This window comes from Microtus pennsylvanicus, chromosome 18, assembly GCF_037038515.1.
Source record: "Microtus pennsylvanicus isolate mMicPen1 chromosome 18, mMicPen1.hap1, whole genome shotgun sequence".
Lineage (NCBI taxonomy): Eukaryota > Metazoa > Chordata > Mammalia > Rodentia > Cricetidae > Microtus > Microtus pennsylvanicus.
In genome coordinates, this window is record NC_134596.1 from 13,094,624 (window position 1) to 13,120,471 (window position 25,848).

A 25,848-nucleotide genomic window follows, 5' to 3' on the forward strand; every position below is an offset into this window, starting at 1 on the left:
TTCTGCTAATGGTTCTGTGTCCCAGATTTACGGCGGATCCATTATCAGAATGACAATGGCCATCCAACGAGCAAAACAAGCCTTCAACAAGTGAGGAGGAGCAGAGAACTATGTTCTCCATATGGAAAAAACCTGGAGGTCTATTCTTCTAGCAGTAATCCCAATGGGAATTAATAAAGAAGTTCCTTTTAACCTGTTTCTAGATCTTGTCTCTTTACCTAAAATGGCCCCATTTCCATTTGAAATCAAGGAAGTAGAATTAGGATTGTTTAAAATGTAATTTGGCTGTGTTTAAAAATTGTCTTTTAATAGTATTCCATTTGACCATGTGAATTATTTTGTGATATATAATTGGATGTAGTAGTCTACTCTCTCCCCATACCTTCACACTCTGTGTGGTTCAGGGTCTTAGAACACTGGAAATGTCCAACGGAAAACTCTGAAAAGTAGACGGAGGAAAAGAGTCTGGACTAGAGATAAGGATGGGATGAGACCCAGCATGCAAGAGCCCTGGGACCTCCACACCCTCTACTGACAGAAGGAAACACCATGGGCATGGTGCTTCCTGGCCTAACGGAGCCAGAAAAGACAGCTCACGTTGGTTCCCTCACCCTCAGAGTGAGCACGAGTCTATCTGCACCAGCTGGTACGCCAGAAGAGACAGCAGGGAGATCCACTGAAATCCCTACTGACTATGACTGCTCTCCCTCCTCGCCTAGCTCAGAAGTCCCTTCTCCAGCTTAGAGACTGGCCACGAACACACCCACTGGGACCCTGTCCCTAGATTGCCTGGCGTGTGACATCCTTACCATCTTAACATCAGGAGCACCGGAGAGCACATAGCAAATCTGAGTGCACTTGAAACACAGCTTCGAACAAGGCCAGAGTGGGGCTCCCACTGACCAGAGAAGACCGAGCACTGAGGCGCTGGTGTGGGCCAGGGTACAAAGTTGGCAATGGGATTTCTTTTGTTCCTGAGTGTTTCCCTGTTGTTCTCGGTGGAGTATGGTTGGAGGTAGGGTGGGGTGACACTGAAGATGAAGGGACGAAGAGGCACGGAATAGCACTGAGCTGGAAGAACATGAGCTTCGTAGGTGAGCTGTGTCCCCTTCAACTGACAGCTCCTCCCTACCCGTCTGCCGACCGCACCTGGACTTGTTGCTTGCTGAACACTTGCCCCGGCCCCTCTCCTTTTCCCCGGGGCTCTTGCATAACACCAACATACCCTGCATCAAGTCTGCTTTACACATAAATAATTGTGAACATCAAAACACTACAGGACCCCACCACTCTGCTTGGGGGTGGGGGTCAGGTGATGAAATCAAATGATGCCATAGAGGAGGAAATATGAGCTTTGAACAGCCTAAATGCTTACGTCACTGCATGCAGCTGGAATTAAGATACTGTGTGCTGATGGGACTGTTCACAAGAGTAGGAATTGTTGGTTAATTTCCCCCCATAGGCCACAAGAGGGCGCCAGAGCTCAGGATGGATGGCTGCGAGCCACTGTGCGTTCAGCAGGAATCGAACTCCGGTCCTCTGGCAGGAAGGGTGATCGGGCCACAAACAGTGCTCTTAACCGCTGAGCCATCTCTCTGGACGGTTTGTTGGTTAATTCTTGACACATGAAGAATGCTTTAAAAACTCTGATTGTGTGGAAATCTCTCACAGAGAACCCAGAACTCTCCTTGTCCTGATGTTAATATAGGCACAGTTTGGAAAGGGTACCATTGTTCACTCACTGAGCAGAGAAGTGCTCTGGGAAGTGCTGAGGCAGTAGGGGTGAATCCTGAGCACAGACGTGCTTTGGGAGGTCCTGATGCTGTAGGGGTGCAGTTCTCTGTTCTCTGGGATTCCAAGTGGTTGAGGCCAGGAATATCTTGGTCCTGGTGAGAACTCTCCAGTCTCACCACACAGCTTCCTGTGACTCCCGGTGCAGACATTGGCCATTTTCTTCCCTTATGGAATCCACTAGGTCTCCTCTGACCAGCCTAGCAAAGCGGATAAGATCACGGTAGGAGTCCATGCAAACAGAGATATGACTTAGTGAAACAGGAAGCTCAAGAGCCAGGAGGGACAGCCTTGCTTTTGTATAACAACCTACTCTGCAGGAACTAAAAGGCACCCCACGAGATCTATGTGCATCCCTCGTGGAGGCATTTCCCCCAACACCAGGCTCTGCTTCTTAGAGGTTCTACCATCTACTACAGCCACCACACTGGGGGCCAAGCTTCTCACACATGAATCCCGAGAGAGAGAAAAAAAAAGTCACATTGTAAACAAGCCACAGACGCAAAGAACCTGAACCAAGTGGCCAGGAGTACAAGAGACATCAGAGAAATGCTTGAGAGGAAGAAATAGCACAGTTACTAACGGTCCAGCTGGGGTTAGAAGTTAGAAATGAAGTAGAGAGAAGGCTGTGGGAGCCAAAGAAATGGAATTTAAATGTTGGGGAAGCCCGAAGGGGTCTGAGGATAGATTGGATGAGAATCAGCCACGTGGCCTAGAAGACGGTGGGAAGAACTGAAGAGCCGCTAAGAATATGACTTGAGCATTGATGGGGAAGAGGCACTGATGGGGGAGTAGAAGGGAGCAGGACGTAGCAATAAGAGCAAGAACATCAAGGCTACTCTGGCACGCAGAGGGAAGAGAGGTGGACCAACCAGGAGGTACTTTTCCCCGTGGGCTCATCCGGTACCCGAGATCAGGTGCAGACAGGCAAATGTGTGGAATGCTGAGGGCAGAGTTTAAAATAAAAAATGTGGCGCATGCTATCTACCGCTTCCTCAAAGACGCTCAAAGATAATCCCTGACTCCAGTGGACTCAGGCGCAGAACGGAGGTATTCCCGCATGCAGGGGCACCATTTCCGGAGGGACGGAGGTTGCCGCTTGAGGAATAAATGCGCTAATTTCTAAAAAAGCCACATCCACCCTGAGAGAGTCAGCAGTAGAAAATAGAACTAGAAAGGTCTACATTGTGCTTCTAAGCAGTCTAAGCTCCTTAATCCTTTTTAAATTAGATGCTCTTCTGTATAGAGTCCTCGGTGGACACCTTCCCGTCTCACGGTTAGACACAGACAGCTGAGACCCGAGGGAGTGTGGGGGCACAGCCAGGGCACCAGAAAACAAGCAGGCAGACCTCAGCCAAGGCCCAGGCTTTCTCTGGCTCCTCGCTATCTAATATTTCCGTCTGACATGGAGTGGGTGCACAGAAGATCCACACCTTAAAACATTGCTGAACAGCTGGAGAAGAGGGGTGAGCATATCAATCAAGCTTTAACGAATGGACGGAAATAGCGTGTGTGTTCTCACAATGCAAAATGACTGTTCTAGGCCGTTAATATAAAACAGCTACTTGAAAGATGTCTCTAGTCTTCTGCAAATCAAATCGCTGGACTTCTAAGCACTAATTTTAAAACTCCAGAGGGGAAAAAAAAATAGGAATGGGCAAAATGCAGTTCGGTGTCAACTCAACTACAAATTGCAAAAGCTTCTGTCACGGAATTCTTTATTTTTTAAATACACAAAATGTCATCTTGACAGTGGTGTGTGTCTTCCCAGAAAGAGACATATTCACGGGTGTAATACAAACTGAATGGTGGCTATTTTAAAATGGGGGGTATGTAAAGGAACCTGTGTTTATCCTTTGGACAATTGACAGTGGAAAGGTACAGCAACCTGGATGAGTTTGTGCCATCTCATATAGAACTGCAAGACATGGTTTTGAAATATACACATTTTTTTTTCTGTAGGGAATCTTGGTGAGTTAACTTGTATTTCTCGTGTTTGGTCTGCAGGGAAAGGACACTGTGGTTTCCCATCATCTCCCTGAACGGCATGGCTTTGGCTCGAGCTCGGTTCCCACGTGTGGTGTGGCAAGCCCCTTGTCTTCCGCCGAGGTCTTGTGGAGAAGTCTCCCTGCTGATGTTGCGGATGGTCGGGTTTCCCTTGGTCTTCAGACGATGGCTAGCTATTAATTCCATCCTACCACAACATGGGCGATCAGGAGATAGCACATCCCTATGGTGCAGGACACGAACATCATGGGGAAGCCCAGCCTGGAAAACAGAGAGACAAGGCCTCTGGTGAGAACAGAGAGATGCAGACTCTCTGTGTGTCACGCTATTGCAAAAGATGGACCCCGGATCTTTTTTGGAGTTTTTTTTTTTTCGAGACAGGGTTTCTCTGTGGCTTTGGAGCCTGTCCTGGAACTAGCTCTGTAGACCAGGCTGGTCTCGAACTCACAGAGATCCGCCTGCCTCTGCCTCCCGAGTGCTGGGATTAAAGGCGTGCGCCACCACCGCCTGGCCCCCAGAATCTTATTAAGAAAAAAATTGGTCTTCCATTCAGGTTGTAAATATTTCTGCTATAACTCATGTGGCTAGGTCCTAGAAACATGACACGGGTAGTGAGGGAATGAGCAGGTGACAGACATACAGACACACATATGTAAAAGCCGTGATTAGGTGAGCCACCGACTCTGCTCCACCAGCAGCGGTCCAGAAACTCAGGGTGTTGATTTTATACATATGAACATAAAAGGCAGGTTTACTGTCTGCAGCTGAATGTGGATACAGGTTTATTGCATGCAGCCAGACAAGGAGGTGAAATTCAGCTAATCTTGGTAGCAGTCTCCTGCGTGTAGTCGAAGAACTGATGATGTCATATATTTACCCTATCCCTGCAGTTCCTTAAAATCTTCAAAGTTTGAATGTATACTGTCTCTCTAGATTTCGTGTCCTCTGCTTCACACCCATTGCACCGAATCATGCTCTTCTCTTTATTTTCGGGCTTCTCACGGGGGTGTTCCCTCATCTGACCAATGTGAGCTCTGTGTCGCCAAGGGACACCGTTTGGGTGCCTCTTGCTATGATCTGCACAGTTGGAATTGCCCAGCTGGGGCAATAGGGAATGAAGAAAGGATCGCCACACAGAGACTCTTACAAATGAGGCGGGCCGGGCGCTGTGCCGGAGACACAGCAGCAACTCTCTGGACTCTCTGTTTATCTTATACATCGAAATCAATGAGGCAGGCTTTGTATACAGCTCAACAAGGAGGCAGGATTACAGTGTGCAGCTAAACAAGGAGGTAGGTTTACCCAAGCTCAGGTGTAGGTCTTTATAAGGGAGTGGTCTCAGGCTGTAAGCAACCCAGAGAAGCAAGCTGAGATCTATATTTTCTATACACATTGTCAACACCCACACACGACTGGCGAAAGATTTTGCCATTTCCCTGGGCCTGATCCTGAGCAGGCTTTGCCGTGTCCATGAGTCTGGGGCACTGGGTTGTTTGTTTCAATCATCCATGTTTGCTCCAGACTTCTTCTACTTGGCACAGATTTTACACGGTGCCACTGTTTGGCTCTTTGGCACTTGTCTGGGACGTGTGAGGATCTGGGCTTAATTTTCACTGTCCTTTTCTCTCCAAAATAATCTCCGGATGCCTTCTTCAGCTGTGTCCAGTTGCAATCATCCTTCTATACACCTCCAAAGGAAGTCAAAAGCCTCTCAACAAAGTCTCTCTCACTTAAGGCAAGGGGGAGTTGAAAGAAGATGGTGAGTTAAGACCATCTCTTGTCTAAAGAAGGTAACAGAAAACCTGGCTTCCATCTGTGTTTCGATGGCATATGTGTGGGATTTGAGTAGGGATGTGACTAACTAGGAAGGTCATCATGAGGAATTCGGTGACTTCACATTGGTAAATCCTTAGAATAGGGGGTGATTGCGCAGTGAGCCCTCAACCAATGCCAGTCACTGCCCATGCCTCATCTGATCAATACCACGTGACAGGGTCAGAGCGTGCCCACAGCCAGAGGAAGCCTGCATGGTGTTTTAATCTTCTTTCTGTTGCTGTGATGAACACCATGACCAAAGACAGCTCAGGGAGAAATGAAGTTATTTCATCTTACAAATTACCCTTCATCACCCAGGGAAGGCGAAGCAGGATTTCAAGTCAGAGTTCAACAAAAGAAACCAAAAATGGAGGAACACTGTTTACTTGCTTGCTCCCCGTAACTTTCTCAGTTACCTTTTTATACAGCTCGGGCCTCCTTGTCCAAGGATGTCCCTCCAGCAGAGGTCTGAATCCTCCTCCATTGATTAGGGACCAAGAAAATGTCCCATAGACACGCTCATAAGACAGTGTGATAAAAGTAATTCTTTAATCAAGGTTCCTTTTCCCCAGGTGTCTCTAGTCTCTATCAAACCGACTAGGAAAAGCCCTATCTTGTCAACTTGATACACGAACACATCGCTGTTAAACCATAACCTTTGCTTTCTTGTTTGTCCCTAAGATGTAAGGATATCATTAATAGCACAATTTAAAGCACAATCCAGCTTTTAAAAGTTCCACAATTGATAAAATTGTCAATACTTTGAAAGTTTAAGATCTCTTTCAAATACCAAGTGTCATAACTATGGATTCCTGTTCAAATGAAAAACAAGTTACATACATTCTTACTTTAAAAGGGAAGAATATGGATATAAAAATAACTGTACTTAATAAAACGCCATCTCAGCAGTGTAAATCCCAACTCTGCAGCTCAGTGTCTGACATCTGGAACCCACGCGTGATCTTCAGGGCTCTAAAGGGCATGAGCAGCCCCTCTCCAGCCTTCCACAGCCACACACAGCTAGACTGAACTCCACATCAGCCACTGTCCTTAGTACTTGTTCCATGCCCTGCAAACTCTCAGGGAGTCCACTGTACCTGAGCTGTACCGTCGCTAATGGTCTCCCCATCCTCCCTGTAGAGACTTCAGCCATGTCATAGGGTACCAAGCCTCAGCTGCCCTCCATAACCCCTTCATGGCTTCAAACCCAGTGTAGTTAGGCAGCTCTTATACGTTATTTGCCAACTTCGGCTGCCAGCTGGATCTGTTGCCTTGGTCCCCTTTGCACCACGGCTGACCCTGAGGCAACACTTCCTAGCCTAGAAGATTCCACCTCAATGATGCCAGTCTCTCAAGAAGCACAGCTGATTTCTCAGGCCCAGCTGACCTCATCCTTTGCCCCAGTAAAGTTCACTTCCAAATTAAATTTTTAATTATTTCTTTACTTTGATTTTTTTTTATGTGCATGGGTGTTTTACCTTCATGTTTGTCTGTACAGCACATGCATTTAAGTCCAAGAAGGCCAGACAAGAGCATAGAAGCTCCTGGAATTAGAGTTCCAGAGATTGTTGTTAGCTGTCACATGGGTTCTGTGAACCAAAGAACAGGAAGGGCTCCTACCAATCAGCCATCTCACCAGTTCCTGCCACAGCTCTGCTTCCCTGGAAAACTTCACCAACCAGGCCTCTGTTGTCTGCATCTTTCTCTATGTTCCTATTGTCTAAGCTCCCACAGAATAGCTCCCTGAGTTCTGAGTGCTCGGGGAATTTCCAGCCCAGTGTTCCAATGTTTTCAGCATCTTCCCCAAATGACAGTCTGGTCTTCTGCACAATGGTCCACTCAGTTTCTGTTCCTCTTCTCTTTCTGTACGTCTCTGCTCTGTACTGTAACAATCACCATGCCCTAGCCAACTTTAAAATGACAGAGTTTATTTTATCTCACAGGTTATAATCCATCGTGCAGACATGCAGCAGGAACTCAAGGCAGGCGACTGAAGCAGAAGTCATGGAGGAAAGCTGCTTGTTGCTTTGTTTGCCTGTGGTTTCCTCAACTGTCTTTTAAGATATAGCATAGGACTACTGGCCTAGGAAAGGTATATCCACCCATTGAGCTAGGTCCTCTTACTTCAATTATCAATGAAGAAAATGCCCTCCCCCCGACATGCCCACAGGCCAATCCAATGGAGACAATTCTTCAATTAAAGTTCACTTTCCCCAGGTATTTCTAGTTCATGTCGCATTGACAATAAAATTTAACCAGTATAGACAGGAACATGAAATGTTTTTGACAAGGGAAAACCCAACTACACAGTACACAGGGGTCTGCTGGAAAGGAGAATGTAATTACGTGATTCTCCAAAACTATAGGACAGACTTCTGGTTCTGAAGAAAGATGAAGAAGATATAGATCTTCCTATTGCCTGTTCCATTCTGAGCACAGCCAAGACTCTTGGGAATTATAAGAAAACAATGGAAGATCCTAAGGGGGAAAAGAAGCAGAATGGCAGCATAGCTGAGAATCCTAAAAAAACAAAACGTGGCATGGCAGTGAGCTGCCCTCCCCCCTCTTCCATGAATCCCTCTAGGAAGCTGATACATGGGAATGTCAATAGACCGTAGATTCCCAAAAGAAAAGGGCCCCAAGGAAAGCCTGCTCGAACCAAAGGAGCAAGAAGGGGAAGTCGAGGTAGGCAGTGGTAGCTGTACAAGGTCATTGGGGAAGTTTTATTAAGACCTTTAGTCTGCCTCTTTGGCCACAGAGAGAGCCAGGACTTCCACCTCTCCGGGCTGTGCTGACTTCTCTTCCTGTGGAGTCAGGAGAGAGCTATAGAGAGCCTGTGAGCCTGGACTTTTCCCCCTGCTTCGAAGCAAAGAGATCTGTGGCTCCCCAGCTGGGTGGCTTGAAAGGGAAAATAGGAGACGGGAGGCAAATGAGCCCCCAGCAGGCAATTACAAACACACTCAAAACAAATGGGGTAGGGGAAATAGCTTCAAAGGAGCAACAGCACGTAAAAGGTGGACCTGGTAAGTTCAGAACTTAAGATGGAAAGACAAAGTCAGGCCAACTGATCGGCGCCATAACGTAAGAGAACATGTGAAGGAAAGATCCACAAACCTAGACAAGAGAAAGTCACTCACCAGAGGAAAAAAACAGACTGGAGAGCGAAGTACAGATCCTTGGGACCCCACATTACGAAGCTCCAGCTTGTGTCGCCAGAAGGAGAATGAGGGAAGACGTGCACACACACACACACACACACACACACACACACAGGCACACACACAGGCACACACACACACACACACACACGTATTCAAAGGAATAACAGCTGAAATTCACACCCTCCCCTCACCAAAAGAATGCATTCTAAAGCTGCAGTTTTCGACCTGTGGGTCAAGACCCCGTTGGGAATCAAATGACCATTTCCAGAAGCCACCTAAGACCATCAGAAAACACAGATATTTACATTGTGATTCATAACAGTAGCAACATTAGAGTTATGTTAGAAGTAGCAATGAAAATAATTTTCTGGTGGAGTCATCACAGTATGAGGAACTGTGTTAAAGAATTTCATCATTAGGAAGACTAAGAACCACTGCTCTGGAGGCTCAAGTGCTGGGTCCTTTCCTAGGAGCTGAGAGCCTCTGCTAAAATATATGGCAACAAGTTAAACTCCCTGAGTAGGAAAAAAATTATAAAGTTGTGAGAGGGAAATGACAGTGGCGCTAGAGGCGAAATGTGATTTTCACATCAGAAACCAGCAGCTCAGCAGAACAGATTCCTGTATCCATTCCAACTCGCATCCATAGACGAAGGGAAACAGAAAGGGCAGCCTGTGACAAGAATGCTCCTGAAAGGAGACCATGCAAGAAGAGCCCAAGGACCAGCAAGGACAATAAGGGAAACGAATGCTTCCGTCCCTCTCTACGGTTTTCAAAAGATGTTGTGTGGTTGAAGATAAAGATGGAAGTAGCTAGAAAGGAGTTCAAATCTTTAACCACCGAGAAACCATATATGTTTAAGGTGGCAGAGGATACTAAATTATCTCAGTTTCATCGTTACATAATTCATATGCCCATGAACACACAAATATGTTCAAGTATGAGTCTACTAAAAATTGAACAAAATTAGTCTAGAAAATAGATAGATAGATAATAGATAGATAGATAGATAGATAGATAGATAGATAGATAGATAGACAGATAGACAGATAGACAGATTAGACAGACGGAGAGACAGACAGATAGATAGATAGACAGACAGATAAATAGACAGATAGACAGACAGACAGACAGATAGATAGATAGACAGACAGACAGACAGACAGACAGACAGATAGATAGATAGATATCTCAGTAATAGAATATTTTTCTGATATACACAAGGTCCTGGATTCACTCTTCAGCACTAAAACCGAAGACGAGAGGAATGAAATTAAAATATCACTTCTTTGATTCAGTCCTCAAAATTACACAGGGATATTTAGACCAACCGTGGCACACATTTGAGTGAGCAGCAAGAGGCTTAAGCCAAGTTAGGTTTTCACACGCCCAAGGCAGTGAAACAGCAGGAGCAAGGGCTCTGTGAGTATCCGCTGCTGGCAGGAAAGCAGCACAGAAGAACTCTAAGAAATAGCATGGAACCCACCAGAAGGCAGTAAAAGAAATGAAGGAACCAAAAAGAGAATATCAACAGAAAGCAAAAATAACATCGCATATTGGAGCACTACCAATCACCAACTGCATTAAATGTGAAAAGCCTAAATAGGCTCATGAAAAACATGGATTAGACAATGTCGTTTCAAACGCCCTGCATTCTGTCTATATGAAATTCCCTTCAACAGCAGGGATTAGCTAAAAATAAGAAGATATAGAGGAGAAACCTTGCAAACACCGAGGAGAAGAAAAAGAGTGGCTATATTCATGTCACAAAAACTGTAATGAGAGCAAAGGAAAATTAGCAATGAATACACAGAAATTGTGACTAATTGCTCAACACCGGTTAGGCTCACTTGGAAGATAAGAAAGTACTTCATATCAGTATGTGCCCAACAGGCCACGATTTCGACTTTAATGATGCCTTACAAGACAATGAGGACCAATGCAGGTTGATGGAGCTCCCGATCTACCAGGAGCTGTTCCAAATAAGCATTTTCCAGACAGAAGACCTGGGACTACATCCGGCAAACACTGGCAAAAACAACAGGTAAGAATGCCAGTATACCTATGGATTACAGGATGTCAAACCCTCATTGACCTCTAACACGCCACTCTTCCTTTACATTGACAGCGTGGCCCGGCAGAAATCAAACAAAACTACACAGCCCCATCCCCTAGCTAGCATGTGCAGTCCATCAGAATTCTACCCAGTAACAGCGGGCTGCACCTTCTTTTCGGGGTCCAGAAAGATTTTGCCAAAACAGACAATATTCTGAGCCATAAAATAAAGCTCTCAAGATTGAAAATAATAACCACCATATATAATTAAATTAGAAACAAATAGAAGAAAAGTTAAAAAAATAAAAATGCTCATGTTGCTTGAAATCAAAGAACACGCTTCAATACTCCCTGTGCGTGAGATGCTTTACAGAGAAAAAATATCAATATGCAGAACTTAATGAGAACGAGAATACTATATACCACAGATGGAAAGGGAGATTACAGAACTGAAAGTTCAGGTTTTTAAATTCTCAGATCTTTAATGTAAGTTTTTTTCATATTTATTTATTTATTATTGTTCTCTGCTCCCCTCCCTTCCTCTCTCATCCCCTTCTATCCTGTCCTCTGGTCCCCGTGTTCCTAATTTACTCAGGAGATCTTGTCTTTTTCTACTTCCCATGTAGATTAGATCCATGTATATCTCTCTTAGGGTCTTCATTGTTGTCTAGGTTCTCTGGGATTGTGAATTGTAGGCTGCTTTCTCTTTATGTCTAAAAACCACTTATAAGTGAGTGCATATGATATTTGTCTTTCTGGGTCTGGGTTACCTCATTCAATATGATGTTTTCTAGATCCATCCATTTGCCTGCAAATCTCAAGGTGTCATTATTTTTTTTCCACTGTGTAGTACTCTGTTGTGTAAATGAACCACATCTTCCTTATCCATTCTTCAGTCAAGGGGCATTTAAGTTGTTTCCAGGTTCTGGCTATGACAAACAAGGCTGCTTTGAACATAGCTGAGCATCTGTCCTTGTGGTACGATTGAGCAACTTTTAGGTATATATCCCAAAGTAATATTGCTTGGTCTTGAGGAAGGTTGTTTCCTAATTTTCTGAGAAATTGCCACACTAATATCCAAAGGGGCTGTTCCAGTTTGCACTCCCACCAGCAATGCAGGAGTGTTCCCTATTCCATGTTATCACGTCCATACCACGTTATCATGTCTATCACCTTTTCTCTAATATCTGGATCATATATTTTTCCAGCATAAAATTATGTATGTATACATGACATGAAAATAAAAGTGACATTGCCTCGGGAAGCAAAAGGGACTAACATTAGTGGGGAGGGAAGGAAAACGGAAGGGGATGTCCTACAGGGGTCTATGCACCGTATAGAATCGCTGAAGATAGCCTTATGTCCCTCAGCACTGCGTAAATTTAATAGAACGAAAATTTAAATACCAAGAAATGAGAAGGGAGAAGGAACAAATTAGGTCTGAATTTAAATCCCTCACAGCCCAGATCTGCAGCAAAGTACAAAATGGCGATGAACAAAACCAGAGAAAACAAATGGAGACACTCGGAGTGGAAAGCAAATGGAACACCCAACGTAGTCATCGTAACCATTAAGTCCCAATTAATTATAAGATTAAAACAATTCCATCAAATTCAGAACAAGATTTTTTTTCTTGATACAGGAAAGCTTATCTTAAAATTTACATCTCTTTCTTCAAGTCCGTTTTCAAATCCTGACTTGCTTTTTTCAGTCAGTCAGTCTAATTTTATAACTCTTTGGGCATCTATACTGGCTGGTTTTGTGTGTCAACTTGACATAAGCTAGAGTCATCGGAGAGGAAGGAGCCTCAGTTGAGGAAATGCCTCTTCAAGATCCAGCTGTAAGGCACTTTCTCAATTAGTGATCAATGGAGGAGGACCCGGCCCATCGTGAGTGATGCCATCCCTGGGCTGGTGGTCCTGGGTTCTATAAGAAAGCAGGCTGAGCAAGTCATGAGAAGCAAGCCAGTAAACAGCTCCCCTCCATGGTCTCTGCATCAGTTGCTGCCTCCAGGTTCCTGCCCTGTTTGAGTTCCTGTCCTGACTGTCTTCAGTGATGAACAGCAATGTGGAAATGTAAGCCAAATAACCGCTTCCCTCCCCAACTTGCTTTTTGTCATAGTGCTTTGTTGCAGCGATGGAAATCCTACTAAGACAGCACGTTCAGGCATGTGTTCGTTCTCTTTAAGTTCATTGGGTTATTTGTTTATGTCTTCTTTAAACTCCTTGAATTCTTTGATGAAGTTTATGATTGTTCTTTTGTAATTTGTGTTCCTGGGTTCTTATAGGTAATTCCCATTGGAGATTTATAGGACTTGGGGGAGAATTTATAAGATTTAGAGAGGGGTTATACTGTCTTAACTTTTCATACTATTTGTTGTTGTTGCAATGAAACTTGAGCTCATGGCCATTTCTCTTGGTTGTATGTCTGATGTGGACACAGTTAGCCGGGTAGACGTACAGGTACATTCTGCACCAAATCTGGAGGTTGTGGAAGAGCTGTGGAAAGTTCCTCAAACTGGACCTCAGCAGTGGATTTGAGACCTGGTCTCTGTCTGAGGATTGGGATGATCGCAGGAGGTTTGGGGTTAAAAGGGCAGGACGGATATCTTAAAATGTAAATGGGAAGGGACAGGCTATAAAATGGCAAAAATGATAACATTTACCAACATGAAGGTCTTGGTTACAGGGTGCCACAGAAACATATGGTCAAAGACTGTCACATGCCCAGCTAAGTTCTGACGAAAGTACAATTGGAGGAAGGATAACATTTAGACAGATGTTTCTGGAGTAGCCAGCTATTCAAAGTCCGGAAAGGGAATTTTGACTTCAACCTTATTCTTGACCCTAAATTTGATGGATCATGGGTATAAATGTAAAAGAAAGCTGGAAAACACTTAGAAGGAAGCTAGGGTCAGATTCTTGGGGTATATAATTTAGTGAAGAGCTCTTATTGACAACGCTAAAGGCATGATTCTATAAAAACTGAAACTATAATAAGAACATCTTTGAAGCCTTTGCTCAATGGATTGCCCATGAGAAGATGACAGTGGTCACAAACCGTGCCAACGAGCTGACAACGGAGTCCTATCTAGATACCCACGATCCCTCAGACCTCAAGAGCAGGAAACCTTAACAATCCAATTAAGAAATGAGCTGGAGACAAGCAGAGGCATCTCCCTGAGAAAATGCGTGACAGACATGCTAATGTTTTGATATGTTGCTGCTATGGACCAGCCTGGAATGCTGGTGGAGCAACTGCCCCCTAAGGTGTGGGAGGACCTTGAGTGGACAAAGAACACAGCTGAGTGCCCCTGAACAGCAGCCTGGGGGCAGAAGCCCCTGTGTAAGCTGTGCTGCCTGGCTAATGAGCTGTTTCTAGAAGCAGAGGGGAAGTTGCTTAGGAGATGGAGCCAGAGGAGCTGGAGGGCCTGATTGAAGAGAGGCTCACTAAGCTGGAGGCAGACACAACAGCCTGTGTCTATTTAACAAGACCAAGAATCTGGGACAGGGAATTCAGGGAGGCATTTAATATTCACCTGGGGACAGGTGCAGAGAGGAAAAAGGGGGTAGCGAGGTGAGAAGGCTCAATAGTCTTTTCTATTAGTGGTTTAGGTTAGCAGACAAAGTAATGAGTTGCAGTGTGTATCGGGGGACCTTGAGTAGCTGCCTCGGTAGCCCCTCAAGGCTCAGAATTGGATGTCTATAAGGCGAGGATCTGAGGGTAAAAACATTAACCCAATCATGTTACCTCTGTATCTTCTTTATTTTTCACGTGAGGGTTAATAGTGAAGTGAAGGGGTGCAGAGAAGAAGAAAAAGAAGAAGAAAGAAGAAGAAGAAGAAGAAGAAGAAGAAGAAGAAGAAGAAGAAGAAGAGGAGGAGGAGGAGGAGGAGGAGGAGGAGGAGGAGGAGGAGGAGGAGGAGGAGGAGGAGGAGGAGGAGGAAGAGGAAGAAGAATAGTAGTAAGGGAGATCTCCACAAGGTTTCTAGGTTTTTATAGACATAGTTGGAAAATTTTACAGGTAAGGACAATGACAATTTGCATATCAAATCTCAAAAGGGCAGGTAGAGCAGTGCCCAGGAAAGAGCCAGCGTCCACGGGGAAATACCGGGCATCCCAAACCATTAGATACAGTTGCAAATACCAGGCATCCCAAACCATTAGATACAGTTGCTAAAGGTCCTGGAATCCTGGATCTACTGGTTCTCCTCATCTAATCTCTTTGGTGATAACCAGCTTTGGGGACACTCAGATTTGTTTGTTAGCAAAGGTGGGGCATGCTGCCTTCCTGCTCAGTGCCTGTCTTCTAGAGAAATTTCTCTGTGGTCTGTTAGCAGGTAATTTTGCGGGACTGACTCTATGAAAATTGACCGTGAGGACAAAGAGTGAATGCCGTCTCTCCAAGGCCTCACGGTGTGGGGGAATGGAGCAAGGTCACTCCACTGCCCGTGCAGAGGTTACACTGCTAAGGTGTTCTGGGAATGAATCCCATTTCGAGGGGAAGAATCATGGCTTCCCAAGGTTTTTACAGATTTGACGGCGACTTTTCCGAATGACAAGTGTCCCCGCAGCTCTGCAAAACGGGTACCCCATAAGTTGTGGGTCTGCCTTTATGAATCTGTCAGCTGTGCATTCACTGTAGAGTCCTGTGGGCTCCAGCAAATGTCACTTCACACAGATGTGCCATTGTCCTTTGTTCCCATCCGACTTCACCACCCGCCAATCAGATTATGATATGTCTACAAGGAACAATGCGCTCGAGGATAAATGCATATAGACCCTAGAGGCCTTAACTCGCAAAGATGCACGCTGGGAAGTTTCTATGCCTGCATACTAGGTCTTTCGGGACCAGGAGCCAAAACGCACCACACCCCCCACGCTGAGTCTGGTCCCTCACTCTTTTCAAAGGAAATCTTGCGTATAAACAGCGTAACATTTCAGTGGGGATGCTTACATCGTTGGTGTTCTCAATCTTTGGACTCTGCATGGAGTCCTTCATCCCACACAGCTGTCTGGACTTGCTGCATTGCAGAACTCCAGGAGGGCCTCTCCAGCAGACACATTCGCTCAGACAAGCCCACAGCTACCGGTAGTTTCAGGAAGGGCTGCAGAAAATGTGGGCGTGAAACAAGCATGAGTTATCCAAACCCAACTGGCAGGGGCTTGGCACCCCTGGACGTTTCTGCCAGGCCAGGGGGAAAAAGCAACCCCCAAATATCCCCTCCGTTAATATTTGTTATGCTCCTTGGTCAACGTGATGGCAGTGGCAGCGTAGCTGTTTATTCTGCAGCTTTCTCTAGCCTTCTGGGACGCTCCAATGTAGGAGTTCCCTTGGGGCTGGTGCTTTCCCCTGTCCTTCCAGGTGAGGGCGCTCCACTGGTGTTTCGGAGATTCACGCCCTTCCCCAGCCAGGAACCAAAAGTCCTTCCCGACCCTGTTGGGAATGCACCAACATAACACATTTCTCATGATGCTCCAAGTCCACCAGGGGCTCCTAATTCCCCGCAGACTCATTTATCTTGCTCCCCAAGGCCTTCTGAAAGGCAGCGCCGCTCTACCAAAGGGCTTAAGAAAAGAACATTTGCTCAGCTGTCAGTGTGACATTACGGTGTCCTTTCTCCGCGCGGTTCTTTTCAAACCCTTCAGCCCAGCCACCCCGTTGCCTTCCACAAGACAAAAGACACTTGAATGTCACAGTGAAACTCGGGATGCAAACTGTCAGATGAAGGCGGAGACAGGCACGCATTGCAGACCCTATTTAGTTTTTAAGTCCAAAAGGGGAAAAAAAAAGAGTCTGAACATCAGGCAACTAGACAGCAAAGGGCACAGAGGTGACACAGGCCTTTTGTCAACAGGGAATCTTCGCTAATAAAACTTGCTGCCTGAAGCGTAGACGGAAACTCTCTATTGTCTCTTTTCCCAAAGGCAGCCTGACTACAGTTTTTTTAAAAAATGACACTTGATGCTTGCTGCCTTCCAGCAAAGGTGATCCTGTTTTTTTCTCTTCTAACCAGTGCCAGAGAAGAACGCAGGGTTGCCCACGTGGCAGAGGGGCTCTGCCACTGAAACACGTGCTGCTTCCCAGCAATGACATGAAGACTTTTTCTTCTGCAGGCCTGTGAAGCCTTTCCGTAGGCACAGGGTCCCTTGAGATCGGCCCTTCGGCGTTGGGGCCTATCCTTAGGTCCTTCTGGGTCTTGTTTCACAGTTGTAAGACTTTGTTTTCTGGGCCTCCTAGGGAGGCCATTCAGGAGAAATGGCTGGAAGGGCCCCCCATCTCAAAAGCCCCATCACTGTGTTTCCACCAGAGACAGGAAGGCAAGCGCACAAGATGGGAGTGAGCCCAGAGGATCTCAGAGGAGAGAGGGTGCATTCAGAGCTAGGAAGTCCCTTTGTAGGTCCGTAGCTATCCCCTGCACCAAGCACTGTCCCCCACTTCCTGTAGCAGTCACAGGCTAAGAACCAGGACAGACAGCTTGGACATCACGGTAAAGAGTAACACATCAGAGTAAAGAAGACACAGTTAGAAAGAGAAAGACACCCAAGGCGAAAACTAGAATATTTACCCTTGTTCCATCCCAGATGGTTTTATTTCTTTCAGGCATTTAACCTTATAAACAGATTAATCATGGACTTACCCAACAAAAAGAGAGAGAAAGAGGAGGAAACGGAGAATGTTATATGACCTATTCTTTCTGGGATAAAAAGGCTTTGCACACACTTTCTCACTACACACTCACACTATACACTTCAGCCCACTGTAGTGTGTGTGTGTGGTGTGCATGTGTGTGGGGTGTGTGTGTGATGTGTGTATGTGTGTGTGGTTTGTATGTGTGTTGTGTGTATGTGTGTGTGCTGTATATATGTGTTGTGTGTGTATTGTATATGGTGTGTGTGGTGTGTATGTGTGGTGTATATGTGTGTGCATGTGTGTGTATGGTGTGTGTGTAGTGTATATGTGTGTGGTGTGTATATGTGTTGTGTGTGAATGTGTGTGGAGTGTGTGTATTGTGTATGGTGTGTGTGTGGTGTGTATGTATGTGTGGTGTGTATGTGTGTGTGGTGTGTATATGTGGTGTGTGTATTGTGTATGATGTGTGTATGGTGTATGTGTGGTGTGTATGTGTGTGTGGTGTGTATGTGTGTGGGGTGTGTGTGTGATGTGTGTATGTGTGTGTGGTTTGTATGTGTGTGGTGTGTATGTGTGTATATGGTGTATGTGTGGTGTGTGTATGTGTGTGTGGTGTGTATATGTGGTGTGTGTATTGTGTATGATGTGTGTGTATGGTGTATGTGTGGTGTGTATGTGTGTGTGGTGTGTATGTGTGTATGTGTGTGTATGGTGTCTGTGTGGTGTGTATCTGTAGTGTGTATGTGTGTGGTGTGTATATGTGGTGTGTGTATTGTGTATGGTGTGTGTGTGGTGTGTATGTGTATATATGGTGTATGTGTGGTGTGTGTATGTGTGTGTGGTGTGTATATGTGGTGTGTGTATTGTGTATGGTGTGTGTGTATGGTGTATGTGTGGTGTGTATGTGTGTGTGGTGTGTATGTGTGTATGTGTGTGTATGGTGTGTGTGTGGTGTGTATGTAGTGTGTATGTGTGTATGTGTGTGTATGGTGTCTGTGTGGTGTGTATCTGTAGTGTGTATGTGTGTGGTGTGTGTGGTGTGTATATATGTGTGTATGGTATGTGTAGGGTTGTGTGTGTGGTATGTATGTGTGGTGTGTGTGTATGAGTGTGTATGTGTGTGTTGTTTGTGTATGTATGTGTGTGTTTGTATGCCTGTGTGTGTGCCTGTGTGTATGTCTGTATGTGTATGTGTGTATATATGTGTGTATGTGTGTGTGGTGTGTGTGTATATGTGTATGTGTGTATATATGTGTGTGTATGTGTGTGTGTGTTACTGGAAATTGAACCCTGGGCCTGTGCATGCTCAGCAGAAGCTTTAGCACTGAACGATACCCTCAGCCCTACTGATGACTTCAGTTACCCCATTTCTGCAGCTAAGTCTACCTGAGGTCCACAGTCCCCCACAGCTTCTCCTGGCATTCTCCATGATGGGCCCTAAAGGGCCTAAAACTAGGAACCTCAGAGGAGCAAATAAACTCCCCACTCAGCACAAGCAGAAGAACACCTGCCCGACAAGAAAGGCACCCTAGCAATGGGAGCATCTGCTGAACTCGTCTGACCCTGGAACCATAAGGACCCCCTCCCCACCAGCATTCCCTCTTCTGCCCTACAAAGCCCCAAACACTGTGCACCCAGGCAGCTATCTCCACCCCCAAGAGAGACGGATTTTCCTCAATTGTACTGAATAAACAGTAACTCTACTCCTGCAAAAGGCCAGTCTCCATTTCTCCTATTTCCAAGTTACCTGGATCAATCCAGATCGAACAGGCCTTGGAAGTCAGAACATATACAGTAGGCAGCTCAGGATGCCACAGGGACATGCCACAGATTGAAAGCTTTTTGTTAAAGATTTATATTTAGCTGTGTGTATGCGTATGCATGTGTGCCTGTGTGTGTGTCTGTGTGTGTGTGCCTGTGTGTGTGCCTGTGTGTGTGCCTGTGTGTGTGTGCCTGGGTGTGTGCCTGGGTGTGTGTGTGCCTGTGTGTATGTGCCTGTGTGTGTATCTGTGTGTGGGTATGTGTGCCTGTGTGTGTGCTTGTGTATGTGCCTGTGTGTATGCCTGTGTGTGTACCTGTGTGTGTACCTGTGTGGGGGCCTGTGTGTAGGTGCTTGTGTTGCATGTGCCTGTGCCTAGGATTGACGCTGGGTATTCCTCTTGACCTGGAGTCTAGAGGACGGGAGCTGTTGCGGTATTTCAGTATACTGTGTGCATGGCTCAACCCTCTAGTGGCCTGCAGAGGAGGAAGAGGGCATCGACTTCTCTGACTCTGGAGTTACAGGGAGCTATGAGCCGCCTGATATGCTTTCTGAACCCAAACTCAGGAGCTCTGAAAGGACAGTTCTCCACTGCTAACCACTGAGCACTAGGGCTGAGGGTCTTACTCATCAGAAATGAACCGCGTCTCAGGCCAGGAGCTCTGAAAGGGCATCTCCAGATCTGATTTTGCTGTGGCCTCTCTTCTGGTGGCCCTCCGGATATGTGTGTCCTATTGTCCTCCAAATAGAAAGACATCATCCGCAATGGAAAAAGGCCTGGTCATGTGACCTCATCTTAATTAGTTAGCTCTTTAAGCATCTTATCCTCAAACAGAGACACATTCCGAGATGTTGGGGTTAGAACCACAACATACAAGTTTTGAGTCAGAACCATTCAGGCCCATAACAACATCAAATATGAAAGTCCTTATCCTTAAGTACAAACCATTTTCTAGCTTTTCCCCTCCGACCAGATTCTTCTCAGGCATTCAATGATTCTTAAAGTCTTTATTTCTCCTTAGCATATTTAGTTTATCAGTATGAAAACATGACCTTCTATTACTATCAATATTTCATGGCTTTTTTCTATCTTTAAATGACTTTTCCTGCTTCTACAGTAGTTTCGTCGCACACTAACGCATGTTTAAGTAACTACCTTAACATTTTTAGGTGTGTTTTCATGGAACTTGTAGCCTGCCTGCCAGTTTTTTGGCACTAAGTGCACACCTTTAATCCCAGCCCTCGGGAGGCAGAGGCAGGGGGATCTCTGTGAGTTCGAGGCCAGGCTGGTCTACAGAATGAGTTCCAGGACAGCCAGGGTTGTTACACAGAGAAACTTTGTCTGGAAAAAACCAAGGGGAAAATAAAAGGGCTCATAGCAGCGCAGTTAAGGGCAGAACTCATGAGCCATGCATGAATGACTCTGAGGCTTCTGCTCTTCGTCTGCAGTAGCAGAGGGCGGGAATGCTCAAGGGTATTTCAGCTCACTCCGTGCAGAGGTTTGCCTCTGCAGCAGACCATGGGGGAACCCTGGGCATTGAGGACTCGGTCTCTGCTCCGAGGGTCCCCACACAGCCCCCACCCTGCCAGCATGGTCCGAGGACAGCACCTGACATTTGTCGGCTATTCTGATTTGGTTGCGCAGGGAAGAGGTCAGTCACAACTCCCGGGAATATAAAGAGGTTTTGCTCACCCTTCCTCTAGCAGAGAGCACAGAATACTGAGAGGAACTGAACTCCTTCTAACAAGCCGCTCGTAGACCACAGTCTACAGGAATTTTAAGCCTAGTAAGCAGCGGAATTGGCGAGAAAATCATATTTCAGGCCGAAACCTTAAACTTTATGCACGGATAATAGCTATGCTAAATCTACTTTATTAATTTGAATTTCTTATATTAAAATTGAGGCACAAGACTTGCGACCAAAGCAATAGTACGGATGCAGTTTTACCAGCCAGCTTTAGTCTTTGGCGTCAGACCTTCTGCTGAACCTCCAAGGTGTGCTGTCCGTTTGTAATCCAATGCCTTTCCCCTCCATTTTCCCCCATAATTCAGCAGTTGTATAATAGGCATTATTTTGCACTCTGTACTATTATAGGTGTACCACGCCCTGAATGGGATAGGGCTTATGCAAGAGACCGAGTTTGCAAACTTGATGAAAAATAAAGGCTCTTTGCTTTTACATATGGGACTTGGTTTCCTTGTTGGCTTGCAGGGATCTCGCGGATTTGGGGATAACAGCTCCCAAGTGCTGAGATTAAAGGCGTGCGCCACCACTGCCCAGCATGCTACAGGTTTTTTTTAACTGTATTGATAAACTTACAAAACGTGATATGATATTTTTACTATAATCAGCATTAGTGTCTCGACTGCGGGGAGGGGGGTGGGGACTGGGGGAGACGGAACCTTGCCCTCCTGTGCCTTTTCTTCTTTCCGTTTCCTGCATTGCCCTCCCTGGAAGTCTTTAGATCTAGTTACTCATTTAACCATGTACATTGAAACCCGCTGTTCCCAGGAGCGCTTTAAAGCAAGCGAGGCCTCTCCTACCTTCAGTGCGTTATAAACAGGCGACGAGATGTGTGTGAGTCTCAGTAGTCTCGGTTTATTAAATCATTGATCAGACATGCGACTCTGGGCTGCGGCTATGGAATTCTAAGAGAAAGTATACGGACGGGTTCTCTGCAGGATGCAGCTACGTGGTCCCATGCCTAAGCGAGATCTGTAAGGCTCTATGCTGGATGTGGCTACGTGGTCACGTGCCTAAGCGAGATCACTAAGGCTCTATGCTGGATGTTATTACGTGGTCCCATGCCTAAGTGAGCTCTGTAAGGCTCTATGCTGGATGTGGCTACGTGGACCCATGCCTAAGTGAGCTCTGTAAGGCTCTATGCTGTATATGGCTACGTGGTCATGTGCCTAAGCGAGATCACTAAGGCTCTTTTGCTGGATGTTACTACGTGGTCACGTGCCTAAGTGAGATCACTAAGGCTCTATGCTGGATGCTGCTAAGTGGTCACGTGCCTAAGTGAGCTCTGTAAGGCTCTATGCTGGATGTGGCTACGTGGACCCATGCCTAAGTGAGATCTGTAAGGCTCTATGCTGGATGCGCTACGTGGTCACGTGTCTAAGTGAGCTCTGTAAGGCTCTATGCTGGATGCGCTACGTGGTCACGTGCCTAAGTGAGATCACTAAGGCTCTATGCTGGATGCTGCTAAGTGGTCACGTGCCTAAGTGAGCTCTGTAAGGCTCTATGCTGGATGCGCTACGTGGTCACGTGTCTAAGTGAGATCTGTAAGGCTCTATGCTGGATGCTGCTACGTGGTCACGTGTCTAAGTGAGATCTGTAAGGCACTGCTGTAACCACCTATGACAATGTCAGCCACACTTCGCACAGTGAACAGGCCCCTGGCGTTCAGAGATGAGATGAAGCGCTAGAGTAAGCAGCAGACCCACAGAAGAGCAATCAACGCCACCGTGGACAGCCGGTGTGGTGGTGTGTCACTGGGACACCATGGAGAAAGAGAAAAGGCAGCTTAGTTTTGGAAATCTGTTTCCCCATGCCATGTGCCTTGATGAATGACCATAGCTAACTGAGTCAAATCCACGCTAGAGATCAGAGCTAGAAGATAACTCAAAGCCCAGACAAATCACAAACCAAAACTATTCCTGAATCCATCGCGTGGAGGAAGATCCAGAGCACTACGGACCCAAAGCTTAAACAGAGGTCGGCAGCTGTATAGAGATGTGTGACGTGAACATCCCTTTGCCCGTCAGACACCTACCAGACACTGTTATGAAGAGTTTAGTCCTGACAGCGTAATGTGAACGAGTGAGAGAATACACTAATCATAGGGATTCAGGTGCAGGGATAATTAGAGCTTGCATCCTCACCCAGTACCCACAGAAGAAGAAGTACCCATCCTAAGAAGGCCAGCTTCTGATGCAGGCCCAGCAGAGGGATTGGCATCTACTCCAGCGGGTCTGACCCCAGGCCCGGGTCCATCTCCAGGATATCTAGATGGACCAAAGTACAGAGTTACTGAGATCAGGGAAATAAATGCTGTGCTCTTAGATCCCCAGTGAAGATCTGCTGAACCCCGGAAGACAAACACTAAGACTCCAGCGAGGAGTGGATGCAAAGAGAGAGGACACTATGTTGGAAGCAGAAAAAGGGACAAAGTGGATTGGCAGGCATCGGGGCAAGGACCAAGAGTTATTTAATATGATGGCAAGACATTGTACGGAATTCGTAAAGTATCAAACTAAAAGTAAATTATGGCACTATCCCTGTGCTAGCTCAAACTAGATCAAACTCTACCACGGAGAGGGCAGGCGGACATGAAGTCCTGGTCCAAAACAAGCAAATCATATCTGCTTGGAGAGGGAGACTCAATTTCCTTTAATAAGAGTGTGCAGCCTCTGGCAAGCCTACCACACGTCCATGTGTGCATAGTCAGCATAAATTAATTGGATTTGATGGATGAATGAAAGACAAGAGGATGCAAAGCTGCCTGGGTAGGGGAGAGAGATATGTCTGGGAGGAGCTGGCGGGGTGAACATAATCAAACCACGTTGCACAAAATTCTCAAAGAACTAATGAAAACTTTAAAAAAAAAAAGTAGTGCCGTCAACGACGAATCGTGTATGCTAACACTTGAGCCTCTGGGGACATTCCACATTCTAGCCACGACATTAACTTAAACACAGAGTAACATGATGGGAATCTCAAGATTTCAGAGAGCTGCAAATATCCATAGCAACAACCAATCTCAAGCCAAGACTGAATCAAGCCCTGCCGTGAAGGCCTGAAAGACAGAAATGTGTTTTCATTTCCCAGCAGAAATGACTGCTTGCTTTCATTTCTACTACACAGATTTCAGCCCCAGGTCTGAGACAAATGAATGATCTAGGGAGGAGGTTGGAAGGAAGAATGAAATACTCTGAGAAGACAAAAGGATGTACACTCCACCAGTCCTCCACCTCTCCTGGAGTCCTTCATCCCTCTTGGAGTCCTCCACCTCTCCTGGAGTCCTCCACCTCTCCTGGAGTCCTTCATCCCTCTTGGAGTCCTCCACCTCTCCTATAGTCCTCCACCTCTCCTGGAGTCCTCCACCTCTCCTATAATCTTCCACCTCTCCTGGAGTCCTCCCCCTCTCCTGGAGTCCTCCCCCTCTCCTGGAGACCTCCACTCCTCCTATAGTCCTCCACCTCTCCTGAATTCTCCATGTCTCCTGGAGTCCTCCACCACTGAAGTCTCTGCTCATTTTCTATGATCTCTCCTAATAGTTTTTAAGGCTTCCCTTTAGGGGTTAGCATAGTTTCTCAGTCTGCCAGAGATTTGTTAGAGGTTATTCTGAATCACCTTGCCTAGTAGGACACCTCCAACCCCCATGCCAACCAATATGTGTGGGATTGGGGCTGCAGTTACAGTTCAGGCATTCGGAGCTCCTGAATCTTTAATTCTCTGCATGTGCATGGCTTTCCACAAGAACCAGTGAGGAGTGGTGAGCTCCTCTCTGGCCTTAGGACATGCCCAGCACTCCAGGCTCTGAGGACACAAGAGCTTGTCAAAGCCTGCTCTATCTGTTCGGTTACCTGAATCTCCTTTTGAAGGTCTGGCTAGCATGTGTATCACTTTTTAAAAAAAAACTACATCAGTGAAAGTATAAGGCCTTTTCAAAGACTGGTGCTCTTAGGAAGGCATGCCCACCCACACAATGAATATTTAATCATAGCTCATAACATATGCAAAAGTAAACTCAGAGGAATAATCGGAGACTGATGGTTTTTGAGTGCTGGGTGCAAAGCCAGGGTCTTAAATACTAAGCAAGCACTTTATCCTTGAGCTGCTGCCCTAGCCCAGAGCACAGATCTAAGAGAGCTAAAATGTAAACCTTGTAGGGTCATCTAAACACTCACAGGACATAGGGGAACATGTAAACCCCACAGTAGAGTATAAGAGAAAATCTATGGCATTGTGTTAGCTACAGTGTTTAGATACAACAATAAAAGCAGGACCTATAAAAGAAGAACTCATCAACTGGGTTTTATCATAATGAAAACTGTCGTCGGGTATAAACTGCTTTTGCAGAGAAAAGTAAAAATTTGTAAACAATTATATGGCAGAAAGCTTTATTCTGAACATATAAAACCCTTCTTTTTAATTTATTTATTTATTTATTAAAGATTTCTGGCATGTGCCCAGTCAGATACCTTTGCAAAAAAAATTGTGCTTAGCAATGGTATTGTTTGTCAGCATCACAGATGGTGTGACCTGCTTAACCGCCTCCCATTTCCCTCCCCCTCCCCCAATCAAGTCCCCCTCTCTCGTCAGCCCAAAGAGCAATCAGGGTTCCCTGTCCTGTGGGAAGTCCAAGGCTTCTTAAACTCAGTAGCAAGAAACAATACAGTTTAAGAAGCAGTGTAGACCTTAGCTGCCCTTACCCAGTAACACAAACATACATAAACATGTTCCATATCATGCGCCGTTAGCAGAGCATAAATTAAAACTGAAAGGTATCATCTCACATACTAGAATGGATATAATAAGATTTGAGAAAGCCCCCTACTGGCTCTCTCTACCATATAAAAACATATACATATAAAAACATATAAAAATCTCTACCATA

The 25,848-nt window shown here is 45.8% G+C and overlaps 1 protein-coding gene across 2 annotated transcripts in view; it reads right to left on the reverse strand.

Annotated features, from left to right (window-relative positions):
- Positions 1-3,494: 3,494 nt before the first annotated feature.
- The window catches only part of Oca2 (OCA2 melanosomal transmembrane protein), a 220,857-nt gene continuing 198,503 nt past the window's right edge, over positions 3,495-25,848 (reverse strand). Inside the window, exon 24 of one of the 2 annotated variants that reach the window (XM_075952458.1) lies at positions 3,495-4,059. In XM_075952458.1, coding sequence (XP_075808573.1) covers positions 3,975-4,059 — 85 coding nt within the window. In that variant the 3' untranslated portion in view covers positions 3,495-3,974. The remainder of the gene's footprint in view (positions 4,060-25,848) is intronic. The other variant, XM_075952457.1, reaches the window with a different exon arrangement.